The following is a 15,636-nucleotide window of genomic DNA, read 5'->3' as shown; positions in this document are numbered from 1 at the left end:
CACAAGACACCCTCTTCTTCTAAGCTTTGGGGGTATTTTCCAGTTCACTACACCACAAAAAAGATGTTGAAGGATGGATTTTAAAGAAGAACGTGGCCTGAATTGCAGATACCGGCGGCCACACGATTAGTTTAACGTGAAAACGCTTAACAAGGAAATGAGTCACATAAGTGGAGTTAATTTAAGATAACAGGAGTTAAATTCAGTGGCTGGTGACTTAGAATTATATACTTTAATGCATAGAATCTTTACAAAAGCAAAAAAAATGTCCATAATTTAATTTAGATAAAATAAATAGAGCCTGAAAAAGCTCTTCGCTGAGCGCACTGATGACTTTCTCCTCATTTAAGAGATCACGGAGATCACAAAACTTTGGACTTCTGATAGGTCCCAGAATATCAAAGCACACTAAATTAAACTAACTAAATTTTACTAAATTAATACTAGATTAAAGACATATTTCTTCAGCCAAGCATACACATAAAACATCCCATAACCTTGTGCTCCAGTACATCTGACCAAACGCACTATTATCTAGTTTTGGTTAATATTATGAACAGCATCTATGCTAATTTCTCTCCACTTGCTTCTCTCTTTCTGCCCATCCTGAGGCATCTAGAGATGTACCAGCTCCAGTTGGATGAAGATTTTGGACATTCAATGAGAAGATGTCATCTCCATGTGGTCTTTAAGGACAACAACCTCCTAATCAATACATAGTTGTCACACTGTACCTGACTGTAGAAAGGACATTATTCATAATAACACTCTGTTGTTTATACCAGTTTATAATCACACCCTCCATTCATTCCTTCATTTTCTACCGCTTATCCGAACTACCTCGGGTCACGGGGAGCCTGTGCCTATCTCAGGCGCCATCGGGCATCAAGGCAGGATACACCCTAGACGGAGTGCCAACCCATCACAGGGCACACACACACTCTCATTCACTCATGCAATCACACACTAGGGACAATTTTCCAGAGATGCCAAACAACCTACCATGCATGTCTTTGGACCAGGGGAGGAAACCCCCGAGGCACAGGGAGAACATGCAAACTCCACACACACAAGGTGGAGGCGGGAATCGAACCCCGACCCTGGAGGTGTGATGCGAACGTGCTAACCACCAAGCCACTAAGCCAGGTTTTGTTCAAACCGACCATTGAAAATACCCTCTCTAATGAATGTTTTTTTTCATTAGTTGTTGTGTTAAATCTTACCCAGATAGTGCTATTTTCTGATTGGCTATTGTGTAGCCTCTTTTTTTGACTGGCTGATACAGTAAGTGTCAGGCTCGACTAAGAACTCCAGGGGAGACGCGCTTGATTCCTGCCCAGTTCCATAGAGACAGCGATGCAGACTGATAAGTTTTGGGTGCTGCAGCTTATTAAATATATGATAAATAGTCCAAAAGTTTTTATGCGTGAGAAATACGATGTGTGGCGGGAGAGCTTGAGAAAAGCCCCAAATGCGTGACTGTCACTCTCAATGCCTGACATCTACAGCCCTGCTGTACACTGTAGCATAAGTGAAAACAAGAACAAACTCTTTTCACAGACCCTTTTACGAGGAGAAATGTAAATATAAATGGATAAAAAGTACAGTTAAATAAATTGTATTGAAGTATAAAAGGAATAAAAAACAATTCAGTATATGATGGTGTGGAAAAACAATCAAGGTCGGGGTGGAAACGATCTCCGCTTCATCACACTGCTGTCCTCATGTGATTTATTCCATACTCCTCACTACATTTAACTTTGCGAATGAACAGAACACACACAAGACGTATTGTATCACTGTTTTCTCAAAAACACAATCATGTACATACATGCTGCTCACATATTATTGTAGTCCAGTTTGTGCTGATTACAGTGATATTAGACTTTAGCCATTGATATCTTTATAAGCAACTGAAAAAAGCACAAATGTCAACTTCTCCAGGCCCTAAAAATACCCTTAGACCTCAGAGGGTTAAATGTTCTTATGTAATGAGACGTTATGAGTGCCTGTGTTCAAGAGTTTAAAAGATTTTAGACATTTTCAGGAGATTCACATTTTATAATTAAAAAAAAAATAAAATCAAGTCAATACTAAAATATATTTTTTCAGTGTTCACAAATTCAGATTCAGTATTTCAGTTTTTCAACATAGAAAAGTGAAGTTTATCGTCCGGGTTTCTCGGTGCTAGGTAAAGACAATCGAGCCTGGAGCATGTTGTACTGTTTTGTGTCTCCTGATATTAAATACACCCCCAAAGGTTAGAGCCACTGTTCTGTCCCCTTCTGTAAATGTCTCAAGCTATGTTGTAATGACTATTGTTGCTTACATAAATACATGTTGTTTGAGTTCATGTAGATATAAAAATATGGTTAACATGTAATGTTCCTGTGCGTCAGAGAGCAATATGGATGTGAACAAGATGTGACATGCGGCTTCTAAAAAACTTATAAACTCTGTATGTGGTCCAAGAGACGCACACAGTGTTTGTTTCTTTCTTGTTTGGTATTCAGAATGATGTGGTGTCTTCAGAAACTACAGTGAGAGAGAGAGAGAAAGAGAGAGAGAGAGAGAGAGAGAGAGAGAGAGAGAGAGAGCACAAAGTAAAATTACACAAGACATCTGTATGATTGGTGGCCGTTATTTATTGGATCAGTGCAGCTATACCTTCACTGTTCAGCTTAATGATTGGATTGAATTCAGCTTCACTTGTAGAAATGAAAGATTCTAGATGTTAGTAAAACATTGTGTGGAAATAATGAATAATCCTGAAAGAATGATTTGTTAGACCATGTATGTGGAAAAGTGATGAGTATAAAACTCTGTTTATCAGAGGGGAATGTTGTTGTTTTGCTGGACAAAGAAGGCTGAGAGATTTATAATCATACAGTTAAAAATAGAATTTAATAACATACAGTTACATACATATGAAACATTTTACTGACCAGTCAGGTAGCACTTACATTATGAATATTAATGAATCTCCCTCTGCTGTCCATCCTTTCAGAAATTTGCTTATTAATGCTGAAATAATGCAGGAAACATGTATGTTTGTACAGAGATTAACTTTATACCTTTTTAACTGCATGATAAAAGATGGATTTCTTTGATTATAAGTGGTAAATGTAATCTTTATGCTGTCCAAAAGGTGAGAGTTTTAAAGTCATGCAGTTAGAAAAGAGTTTTTACACCATGCAGTGTTTCTGTCATTTACAAATAAGCTTGAACATAAAAGTCATGAATGTATTCTACAAAAATATATTTTTTACACTAACACTAACTGACACCCTAAACAAGTGTCTTTGATAAAAAAATTTTTTTTACCAGTTAAAGAAAAAATGTAGAAATTCAGGCCTGTGTTTTTCAGACCTAAACTACAGACACAGTTTACTGTATAGAGACAATTAGTGAACTATTTTGTCCATCTGTATCAAGATTTTTCCTTAAATGTGTTTCTCTCATGTTCTGTGACTCCTTCTGTCTTTCCTGAGTGATAAAAATCATTCATTCATTTATTCATTCATTTTCTACCGCTTATCCGAACTACCTCGGGTCACGGGGAGCCTGTGCCTATCTCAGGCATCATCGGGCATCAAGGCAGGATACACCCTGAACGGAGTGCCAACCCATCGCAGGGCACACACACACACACACTCTCATTCACTCACGCAATTGGAGAAATCTGTTGTTAGTAATATTATTTTAATAATTCGATCATAAAAATTCTCAGTGAAGTTTTCTTGGATGTGTTTTAACATCTAATGTTGAACAAAACATGCGTTAGTTTGCAATATGGTAATTGCTAGTTATTTTTTCGCTCTTATTTGCTTAACTCAAATCAAATGTTATGTCTTTATTTGGGTTTGTTTCAATAAACTCTATAGTTTGATTTATTTGCACTGTGATATTTATCAGCACTCGAGTGACAATGTAACTGCATGGAATCCTTAAAATAAAGTTGGTTTCATCAAAAGTTTACTTATGTGAGAATGCTTTGTCTTCCTAGTTGTCATTTCTTTACATTTACTGTATATCACATATTGATGAAGGGACTTATGTCTAAGGGTTAGTTAAAAATTTGGGGTTGATTATTCCATGTTTAATACTTCTGCTGCATATCTGATAGAATTGTTGTACTATGGTCAAGTCCTTACCTAGTAATTTGACAGTTATTAATATTCACCTAAATGTGCCATATCCCAACTGTAAAATGCAATTTCACTTAAGTGAACCAAATATGGGGGCACGGTGGCTTAGTGGTTAGCACGTTCGCCTCACACCTCCAGGGTTGGGGATTCGATTCCCGCCTCCACCTTGTGTGTGTGGAGTTTGCATGTTCTCCCCGTGCCTCGGGGGATTCCTCCGGGTACTCCAGTTTCCTCCCCCGGTCCAAAGACATTCATGGTAGGTTGATTGGCATCTCTGGAAAATTGTCTGTAGTATGAGAGCGTGTGTGTGCCCTGCGATGGGTTGGCACTCCGTCCAGGGTGTATCCTGCCCGATGACACCTGAGATAGGCTGGAGACCCGAGAAGTTTGGATAAGCAGTAGAAAATGAATGAATGAAGTTTGCAATATTTGTCTAACAAATAAGGGCTAATATCATGAACCTGGACTTTGCCAAACAGTAGAAACAAATGATCAGACACCCATAATACATTTATAGAAGGGTTTTAGGGACCGCTTTTTCTCAAGCTTCCTGTTTCACCTCATTCAGGGATTTTTCTCTTTTTTTTGCCACTGTCATCTCTGGCTTTCCTGGAGCTGCTGCCCTTGTATGCATGATTTTCTACACTGCATGAATGAGTAGGTGTAGTGGGTTTCTTAAACGTGCTCAGTGACTGATCACATGGAGCTTTTTCTGCATTTTCTATTCTGTATGGTCCTTAAACTGCTCTGGACTCCCACCTAGCGTTAGATCGAGGAACTGCAGGATCCTTTACGGGCGGAACGAAGTCAGCCTTGTGGGAGCAAATCATGATGAGCTTTATTTATTCATTTACAAAAACAATTTTCTGACTTTGTCATTATTTGATCTTGTCATTATTGTGTTTTTTATATAGATTGTGTTTGATAGCCATGTAGATGTAGATTTTTGTGTGTATTATGTGGCTTTGTGTTAAATGTAAAATCTACTCTCTTCAGGATGTGTGTGTTATTTGAAGTGATCCACTGTTTCACCCTCTATAACATTAAGACTACTTTCAGGGATCATTTCTATAGTGAATGACTAGGAATTGTGATGTGAAAGTGTGACGTCTTCCTAATCACGATGACGAGGTCTGATGTGTTTTTCTGAGCATGAATCGGGTTTAAGTTCATGATCTAAATAAACATCAACTTAAACTGTTATTTCTCTTAAACTCTTTATTTCTCATGAGATAAAATAGGAAGAGCACATGATCAGAGTGATTATCGGATAGGAGTGGAAAAAATCAGTAATCTATGAAGCTTTAATGCTTATTGTGGGATATTTATCATGATTTTACTTATACAAAATTTTCCATGTTAAATGTTGTCTTGAAATAGAAATATATCTCATGAAGAATATTAAATAAATATTAACCATGCTATATGTTTGGGGATTGTGTGTGTATTTAGAAAGAAAAGCCCCATTAATTTTATTTAAAAAAAATCATATGACAACGTTGAGAGAAAACAAGTTAAGCTAAACCTGTTCAATGACTACATAACAAGTTTACACGAGTTGGTCAACAACCATATGATGTTTCTCAACAGAAAAGTAGACACAAATAAGCATTCCTGGAAAATAGCATGGAATTTTGCATGGGATTTTTACTGGAGCAAAATAACTGGCAACTGTGAGTAAAGTTAACATTAGCTAACAGTTTTGGCAGCGATAAATTTATGTTTTGCAAAGTTTGCTGTTGTGGTGTTCATTCCAGATGTGGAAGTAAGTCACGCATGTACAAGTCACAAGTAAGTCTCAAGTCATGAATGTCAAAGTCAAGTCGAGTCTTTTTCAAGTCTCAAGTCTCAAATTTGCGACTTAAGTCTGACTCAAGTGACTTCACAAGATCATTAGAAGCTTCATTTGGAGCAACCAATGTAGTTGACTGAGAGATATGAGCTTGTGTGATTGGAACCCTTTGAGGAGAACAAGAGGGTTGGTTTAAAGGGGCACTGACTTGAGGGAGCAACAATGGCTGAGAAAGAGAAATAGGAATGTTTGGATGAGCTGTTATAATCATCTTGTCTTTGAAGAGGAACAGAACACTGGTCAAGCTCATCACCTTTGATGCTGAAAGCATCAAGCATCATATTTTTCTCATAGTACTTTCTGAGATAAATTGAGCCCTTTTTCTTGCATTCTCCGCTTCTATTTCCTTTTCTTGAGCTTCTATCTCGGCTGTTATCCTTTCATCCTCTGCCTCCAGTTTCTTAATTTCCCTTTCATATTGATGTTGTGTCTTCATTATTTTAATCACCTCTTGTGTAGCCGCTACTTCAGCTGCTGCTTCCTGTCTTTTATGCAGAGAATCATGGGAAGATTGACTAGACATCTTGGAAACAGACTCTGACTTACTGGAGGTTGCTGAGATGATGGTGGACACACAGTGGCTTCAAACACTTCAAACACTTCAAACATAACTTCCAAGATGGCGGCGCGGCAGTAGCACGCAGCGGCCTCTCCGGATTCAATACGGTGCTATTTACATTTTCTAAGTTTTTATTTATGGTTTTTAGCCCGACCATTGCTTCTACATGGATGCCAGGGACAGCGGTGTTCATGTATACAACCATCAGGACCTAATAAAGTACAGAAATCATGTAAAAACCAACCTGTACGATGATGTACTGTATAGGCTACGTGACCTCGGCTTGATGCGGAGACCAGGCCTCCAGTCCCCGGTGTCGCCTGATACTGGAGACCAGGAGAGGGGACGCCGAAAGCGGTGCGCGAGGAAGCGGAAGCGCGGTAAGCGGGCGGGTGTCCGTGCTAGGCTAAAAACAAACCCTAGCCGGCCGGCTCTCCCGTCCATTCTACTAGCCAACGTTTGCTCCCTGGACAATAAACTGGACTACATCCGACTCGAACGCTCTACACGGAGAGAGATTAGAAACTGCTGCGTGTTTGTTTTCACAGAGACGTGGCTCAGCGACAGAGTTCCGGACGCCGCCATTCAACTGGACGGGCTAACTTCATTTAGAGCCGACAGAAATGCAGCTCTGTGCGGTAAGACTCGCGGTGGTGGTGTGTGTGTTTATATCAACACGGAATGGTGCAAGAACTCTGTGCTTGTCTCTAGTTACTGCTCATCGCCACTGCTGTTCACTCTGCTGACTCACGACTGTGCAGCGACGCACAGATCGAATCATATTATCAAGTTTGCCGATGACACGACCGTGGTGGGTCTCATCAACAAGAACGACGAGTCAGCATACAGGGAGGAGGTGCAACAACTAACTGCCTGGTGTAGAGCCAACAACCTTTCTCTGAATGTGGATAAAACTAAAGAGATGGTTGTGGACTTCAGGAGAGCACAGAGCGACCACTCTCCGCTGAACATCGACGGATCATCTGTAGAGATCGACAAGAGCACCAAATTTCTTGGTGTTCATCTAGCGGAGAACCTCACCTGGTCACTCAACACCAGCACCATCACCAAGAAAGCCCAGCAGCGACTTCCTACGAAGGCTGAGAAAGGCACATCTCCCTCCCCCCATCCTGACCATGTTCTACAGAGGGACCATTGAGAGCATCCTGAGCAGCTGCATCACTGTCTGGTTTGGGAACTGCACCATCTCAGATCGCAAGACCCTGCAGCGGATTGTGAGGACAGCGGAGAAGATCATTGGGGTCTCTCTTCCCTCTGACTGACAGGATACTCCGTCCAGGGTGTATCCTGCCTTGATGCCCGATGACGCCTGAGATAGGTACAGGCTCCCTGTGACCCGAGGTAGTTCGGATAAGCGGTAGAAGATGAATGAATGGATGAATAATAAACACCAGACCCTATGATACTTTTTGCTAATTTTAAGGGTGGAAAAAAACAACAACAAAAAGAAAAACTCTTCAGAGGACTTCACTGTTATATGAAAAGACACTAAAGAAGCAGCCCTCCTGAGTAGAGGCCAGGTAAAGGACAAAAGATCAATCTGTTCCTTCCCCAGAATAATCACCATACTCTATTACATATATATGAGGTAGAGCGAGTCTCCAGCTTTAAGTTCCTGGGAGTTCACATCTCTGAGGATCTGTCCTGGCAGCAGAACACCTCAGCTCTGGTTAAAAAAGCACAACAACGCCTATACATTTTGAGAAGTCTCAAGAAATCTCATCTGTCCCCGGGGATTTTAACGGGTTTCTACTGCTGCACCATCAAAATCATCCTGACCAAATCCATCACCGTATGGTACGGAGGCTCCAATGTGTGTGAACGTAAAGCCCTGCAAAGGGTGGTCAAAACCACCCAACGCATCACTGGCACCCAACTACCTGCCATTCACCACAGCAGATGTCTGCACATGTCTCACAACATTATCAAGGACTCTTCACATCCCAGTCATAAACTGTTTAACCTCCTTCCATCAGGAAGGAGATACAGGAACTTACGCAACAGAACCAGCAGGTTCAGAGACAGCTTTTTTCCATCCACCATCAAACTACTGAACTCTACACTACACCGCTAAATCACTAAAAAACAAACACAAAAACAAAACGCTGTATATCTCTGAGCAATACATGTACATATTACATAGTTTATCTGTTTTTATTCATTCCATCTGCACTATTTTTTGTATCTTTAAATCATTACTGTACATTCTGCCCAACATTTCACATTCATCTATGTGTATATATAACGTGTGTGTGTGTGTGTGTGTGTGTGTGTGTATATATATATATAGATAGATAGATAGATAGATAGATAGATAGATAGATAGATAGATAGATAGATAGATAGATAGATATACTGTAGTAGTTTATTCAGCTTGCTAACTCCTTAAATGCCATAATCTTGTAATCTTATAACCTTTCACTCTGCACACTCCTCTTTAATGCCATAGCCATAGAACCATTTCTGCAATTATGTAATATTTATTTACTGTATATTGCTTTCATATATACCACCTGCTGTAAATATGCTATATATTTATCTGCACTTTTGCACGACTGCTACATTTTGCAAATATTTCTGGTAGATGCCAAACTGCATTTCGTTGCTGTGTACAGTACCTGTACTATGCAATGACAATAAAGTTCTATCTATCTATCTATCTATCTATCTATCTATCTATCTATCTATCTATCTATGTGTGTGTGTGTGTGTACAGACAGTATATATATTAGTATCATTTACTGAAAGTGGACACTTTATTACTACACAATTAATTATATATAGTGATGTCATCTATTAATATAAGAGGTGAAGATCATGAACATTTAGGAGGGTGGAAAGCAGCTATGGACAGATGGCCAGACATGAGGACTTGGGACACAAAGGGACAGGGGAGCTAGACTCACAAAGGTAGGAGAACACGGCAGTGTAAAGAAATGAACAGAAGTAAAAACGGAGTCTTGTGTAGTCTGTTGTTTTTTTTAGCTAAACAATGACAGCAAAGAAAAACTAGCTGCATACCCTAGGGCCAGGCTAAACTAACTAAAAGTACAGTGGGTGGCACCAGGACTCTTAGCTTTACATCAGGGTCATCTCTCTGCCCACTGGGGTTTTTCTCTCTTTTGTCCATTTTTTTATATGACTGAACTGATAAACTGTGAACTGTCAATTCAGGTGGATTACAGACTTTAACATGAACTGTGAGTAAACATTTGAAGTGACGTTTCATATAAGAGCTCGTTCTGAGCTGAGATCTAGTGATTTTTTATGCGAATGTTAGAAGGTGAAAATTTGAAACTGTGAAAATTTCGATTCATTTTTAAGATTCATGTAATTTGTCACTCTGCAAGTGAAAAGCTTATTCTTTTTTCTTTACTGTTGTAAATTATTTTTAATTACTTTCATGCAATTGATTGTTTCCTTTTTATGAGAGCTGTCAGGCAGAAGGGCGTCTCACTTAGAGAGACAGAGACAGAGAGAGAGAGAGACAGAGAGACAGAGAGAGATAGACAGAGAGAGAGAGAGAGAGAGAGAGAGAGAGAGAGAGAGAGAGAGCTTGTGCAGGCCAGATTATGACAAAGATGTTGGGAGTCGCAGACGCTGTAAATATATCAGGGTCATTCACAAGGTTCTCCCACAACTCGGTAAACACGACTTACAAGCCCCGAGCCTCTTTTGTCTAGTTTTTACACGACACATCGCCCCAAATGCGCTGCAAGCCGGAGCGAGCCCCAGACGCGCCGTACACTTTTGTGCTCGCTGCACATTTTTCCCGAGACCCGACGCGAGCTCGTAGCGAGTAACAAAGTCCCTGCTCAACAAACATGTTGATGAACGCTCGGGATCTTGTCGGCAGCGTCGTATTTTCGCCGAGAAACGCCATGAGAAAACACACTGTCACTGTGTCTCGGAAGCGCAGTCATTCGGCTACGGCCGGGTTGAGTCTACAACGTTCTCATGCTTACTTTTAAGGGCGTGTGGTGTACAATAGAATGATGGACTGATGCTGGAATTCTACGGCGTGTTTCGGATTGGTTCTTCCGTTACAAGGATCTTAGCCAATAAGAGTTGACGTGTTGGTTATACCACAGAGTGCCAGAAGAACAGCGCTGTTATTTCGGTGTTGTTCTTAGAACGTATCTGAACTACAAGATGAGCGGAAGAGGCAGAACTGGCGGACTTTTGCCAAGACTCGTTCATCCAGGGCCGGACTGCAGTTCCCCGTGGGTCGTGTGCACAGGCTTCTGGCTAAAGGTAATTACGCCCAGCACGTCGGTGCCGGCGCTCCGGTTTACTTGCTCGAGTATCTGACTGCTGAGATTCTCGAGTTGGCTGGCAATGCCGCCCGTGACAACAAGAAGATCCGTATCATTCCCCGCCACCTACAGCGCGCTGGGCGTAACGACGAGGAGCTGAACAAACTGCTCGGAGGACTGACCATCACTCAGGTAGGTGTGATGCCCAACATTCAGGCCGTGCTGCTGCCCAAGAAGACCGAGAAGGCCGTCAAGACCAAGTAAACTCGCTCACTGTTTCTCACCACCCAAAAAGGCTCTTTTAAGAGCCACACACTTTTACTGAAAAAGTGCAATTTCATAATAGTTTTTATTAATACTGTGAGTGTGACGTGACGATCCAATAGTCAGCAGGTGACGTAACGCGTTCTATCCAATGGCAGACGTGTGCTTTCAATACGCCCAATGAGAACAGGGCGGCGTTAGGGCTTAAAAACACAGCGTTCGCCAGCGCCGTTTATTGTGGTTTTCCTCCGTGAAGTTCACAGCTCGATGCTATGGCAAGAACCAAGCAGACCGCGCCCGTAAGTCCACTGGTGGCAAAGTGCCCAGGAAGCAGTTCGCCACTAAGGCTGCTCGCAAGAGCGCCCCGGCTACCGGCGGCGTAAAGAAGCCTCACCGTTACAGGCCCGGCACCGTGGCTCTGAGGGAGATCCACCGTTATCAGAAGTCTACTGAGCTGCTTATTGCCCTTCCAGCGCCTGGTGAGAGAAATCGCTCAGGATTTCAAGACCGACTTGCGTTTCCAGAGCTCGGCCGTCATGGCCTTGCAGGAGGCTAGCGAGGCATACCTGGTCGGTCTGTTCGAGGACACCAACCTTTGCGCCATTCACGCCAACAGAGTGACCATCATGCCTAAGGACATTCAGCTGGCCCGCCGTATTCGCTGAGAGCGCGATTAAACCTCAATTCTGTCTAACGTACACAAAGGCTCTTTTAAGAGCCACCACATTCTCTCTGATAAATGAGCGGTTCTTCATATCTGTGTGTGTGAGCTCAGAGTTTGTTGTACTGTATAAAGCTCACTGTGTGTGTGTGTGTGTGTGTGTGTGTGTGTTGCTTCTAAAGATATGAGGTGTAATAGAATGTTTGTGTGATTAACACACATGTAAATGTTAATCTGCTTTAGAGAAATGATTTACAGACAGAGAGTACAGAGTGTTTGTGTTAGGAATATTGTGTTGAGGGATAAGAAGAGTAATTGATGCATAAATAAATAGACATTTATTTGTATAGCACTTTTTGCAATGGATATTGTCTCAAAGCAGCTTTAAAAAAGTTATATAGAGATTAATATAAAACAAAAACTCAAGGTTAATATTAGATTTCTATTTAAATGTTTGTATTCCTCCCTAATGAGAGCCTGAGGTGCCTCTGGTGAGGTAAAACACCCTTAGAGAGGAACCGGACTTAAGGGGGAACCTCATGCTCATGTGGGTGACACTGGAGGGTGTGATTATAAATATACAGTCTGACAATGTTGTATTGATGATGATGTTGTTGTCCTCAACGATCACGTGTAGTCGTCATCTCCTCTTAGTATATCTGAATATTTAATGAGTATTTTTATTTTTACCCTGTGCTACTTTTGCACATTTTAGAATATTGCTTCTATTACTACTATCAACAACAACAACAAGAAAACTAATATAAAAGCAATAAATGACAATTAAAACTTACTGTTATGAATATTATTTGATCTTATAAGTTGTTGGCCAAATTTCAAAATTGCAACAATACATTTAGTTCTTGAATGATAATCTTTCAAACTAGATTACAATTTTCATATACAGTTAGGTCCATATATATTTTGACACAGGCACAATTTTAGGTTTTTTTTTTTAGGTATTTGCCAAAACATATCCAAGCTATAGTTGTATAGGTATAGTGGACGAAAGTCTCTCAGCTTTAATTTGAGGTTATTTAAATCCCATTTGTAGGAAGGGATTAGGAATTACAGCTCTTGAGAGTAGCCAGCCCCCTTTTTCAAGTGACCAAAAGTAATTGGACAGTTGACTCAGAAGCTGTTTCATGGACAGTTGTAGGCTTTTCCTTCATTATTTCTTCATCAATTAAGCAGGTAAAAGGTCTGGAGTTGATTCCAAGTGTGGTATTTGCACTTGGAATCTGTTGCTGTGAACCTACATCATGCGTTCAAAGGCGCTCTCCATGTAAGTCAAACAGGTCATCGTTAGGATTCAAAAACAACACAAATCCATCAGAGAGATAGCAGGAACATTAGGAGTGGCCAGATCAACAGTTTGGTACATTCTGAGGAAAAAAGAATGCAATGGTAAGCTCAGCAACATAAAAAGGCCTGGTTGTCCAGGGAAGACAACAGTAGTAGATGATCGCAAACCATTCATAAGCCTCAAGAACAGAAAAGCCATATTGGACTTTGTCAAAAAAACATCTAAAAAGGCCCGACCAGTTCTGGAAAAGCATTCTTTGGACGGATGAAACTAAGATCAACCTTTCCCAGAATGACGGGAATAGAAAAGTATGGAGAAGGCTTGGAACAGCTCATGATCCAAAGCTTACATATCATCCGTAAGACATAGTGGAGGCAGTGTAATGGCATGGGCATGCATGGCTTCCAGTGGCACTGGGCCACTGGTGTTTATTGATGATGTGACAGAAGACAGAAGCAGCTGGATGAATTCTGAAGTGTATTGAATATACTGTCTGCCCAGATAAAGCCAATTACAGCAAAGTTTATTGGACAGTATTTCACAGTACAGATGGACAATGATCCAAACCACACTGCAAAAGCAACCCAGGAGTTTTTTAAGGAAAAGAAATGGAATATTCTGCAATGGCCGAGTCAATCACCTGATCTCAACTTGATTTAACATGCATTTGCTGAAGGCAAAACTAAAGGCAGAAAGTCCCACAAACAAACAACAACTGAAGACAGCTGCAGTTAAGGCCTGGCAAAGCATCAGAAAGGAGGAAACCCAGCCTCTGGTGATGTCCATGGGCTCCAGACAAAGGATTTTCAACAAAATATTAAAAACGAACATTTTATGATTATATTAATTTGTCTGAAGAATGAAAAGTATGAAAATTGTGCCTGTGTTTAAGTATATATGGACCTAACTGTGTGTGTGTGTGTGTGTGTGTGTGTGTGTATATATATAATATATAAACATGTTTCAGTTATGTCTGTACATTCTGTACTGTTTTTGATTTTTTTCTTTCTTTTATTGTTTGGTTCTGTCTTTAATTCTGAATCTTACTTAACCCTTTGTTTGAATACGGCATGTCTCAGAGATTAATAACCAGTTTACATGTTGATTTCCAGATTCTGGCAGTCACACACAACTATCACAATCACACTTCATTGCTCTGCTTTCAGTACAATAGTGTACAGTGTATCAGACTCTGTTGTTCAGCTGTTGTCTTGTTTATCTATAACAAACAGAGTCTACTTATATACATGTAATCTAACATAGCTGTTCAAATGATGGCCACCAAAATCTCATTTACATTGAGGCCTGTGTCTAGACTGTGTCGACTCAATATTTCAAGTAGAACAGTGATTGATATTTGAATGTTGACTTCAATGAGCTTTCTTTGTGAATGACACTGAGTTTTAGAATGAGATTAGTGTTGGAGAAAATGTAGCTCACTTAGAATATAAACCTTATAGATTCTGTAATATTTTGTGTTTTACAGCTGATAAAATGACTCCTAAATGTTGTCTTTGCATTCCTTTCTGTGTTGCTTGTAATCTACTCTGTTTTAAACATGGGCTCGGTTTATAATGTACCCAGACGAACACGGAACACCGGGCCTCCTAGTAGTGGACCTAGGAGTATAGAATACAGGCCTCAAGCCACAGACACGCTCAAATGGATGTTTTACATCTAAACAGTGCAGGTTAATGTTGTACAACCACAGAGTGCTTTTACTAACCTCCATACATTGCTGGGTGTTTGCATATTTTTATTGAAATACTTACTTTGCATACCTTGTGTTAAATTCTACCACTAAGACTTATAACAATAATAATAATAATTATAATGATGATCCTTGTGTGTACAGAGAGGTTGCAGCAGAAAAATACACTAGTAAGTTAAAAGCTGTGGTTTTCTCTTTGTTTATGAACGTGTTCTATTGTGTGAGCGCTGGTCTTAGACCCGCCTCCTCGCCTTTTCTCAACTGGGTCCAGGAGATAAAGGATAAATATTTGGCCTCTGTGTGGTGTATTTTATTGAGCGGCTTCACTTTGAGAGAGCATTATCATGTCTGGTAGAGGTAAAGGCGGTAAGGTACTCTGCAAAGGGGGCACAAAGCGTCTTCGTAAGGTCCTTCGTGATAACATCCAGGGAATCACCAAGCCGGCTATTCGCCGTCTGGCTCACCGTGGCAGTGTTAAGCGTATTTCTGGCCTGATCTACGAAGAGACTCGAGGTGTGCTGAAAGTCTTCTTGGAGAACGTCATCCGTGATGCCGTCACCTACACCGAGCACGGCAAAAGAAAGACCGTCACCGCCATGGATGTGGTGTATGCCCTGAAACGCCAGGGGCGCACTCTGTACGGCTTCGGCGGATAAATATTCAACACTGAACCACGTGAACACAACGGCTCTTTTAAGAGCCACCCAAATATCCACAAAGAGATGTTCCTTCTTTACTGCATGTGTGTGTGTGTGTGTGTGTGTGTGTGTGTGTGTGTGTGTGTGTGTGTTTGTGTGTGCAAAAAAAAGACTGTTGGTAGAAACAGGACTTTTTCCCCCTTTTCTTTTGTCATAAAGC

General features: G+C 40.7%; 1 protein-coding gene, 1 non-coding gene and 1 pseudogene across 2 annotated transcripts; all 3 read left to right on the top strand.

Moving 5' to 3' along the window:
- The first annotated feature begins 5,193 nt into the window (after positions 1-5,193).
- LOC132853030 (small nucleolar RNA U3) lies at positions 5,194-5,412 on the top strand. Its single transcript, XR_009649148.1, has one exon. It is a non-coding gene; the product is annotated as a small nucleolar RNA U3 (small nucleolar RNA).
- A 5,320-nt stretch (positions 5,413-10,732) lies between these two features.
- On the top strand, positions 10,733-11,765 carry LOC132852460 (histone H2A-like; annotated as a pseudogene).
- A 1,822-nt stretch (positions 11,766-13,587) lies between these two features.
- On the top strand, positions 13,588-15,434 carry LOC132852636 (histone H4-like). The gene is made up of 2 exons (XM_060879947.1): positions 13,588-13,610; positions 15,116-15,434. Exon 2 carries the CDS (start codon positions 15,123-15,125, stop codon positions 15,432-15,434), a length of 312 nt encoding a protein of 103 aa, XP_060735930.1. The 5' UTR covers positions 13,588-13,610; positions 15,116-15,122.
- Positions 15,435-15,636: the final 202 nt, after the last annotated feature.

The sequence above is a fragment of the Tachysurus vachellii genome, chromosome 10 (assembly GCF_030014155.1).
Source record: "Tachysurus vachellii isolate PV-2020 chromosome 10, HZAU_Pvac_v1, whole genome shotgun sequence".
NCBI lineage: Eukaryota > Metazoa > Chordata > Actinopteri > Siluriformes > Bagridae > Tachysurus > Tachysurus vachellii.
This window is presented reverse-complemented; position numbering and strand designations above follow the sequence as displayed.

Bases quoted from the DNA above. Each gene is read 5' to 3' on its own strand.
- LOC132852636 (XM_060879947.1), top strand. From the start codon at position 15,123: ATGTCTGGTAGAGGTAAAGGCGGTAAGGTACTCTGCAAAGGGGGCACA.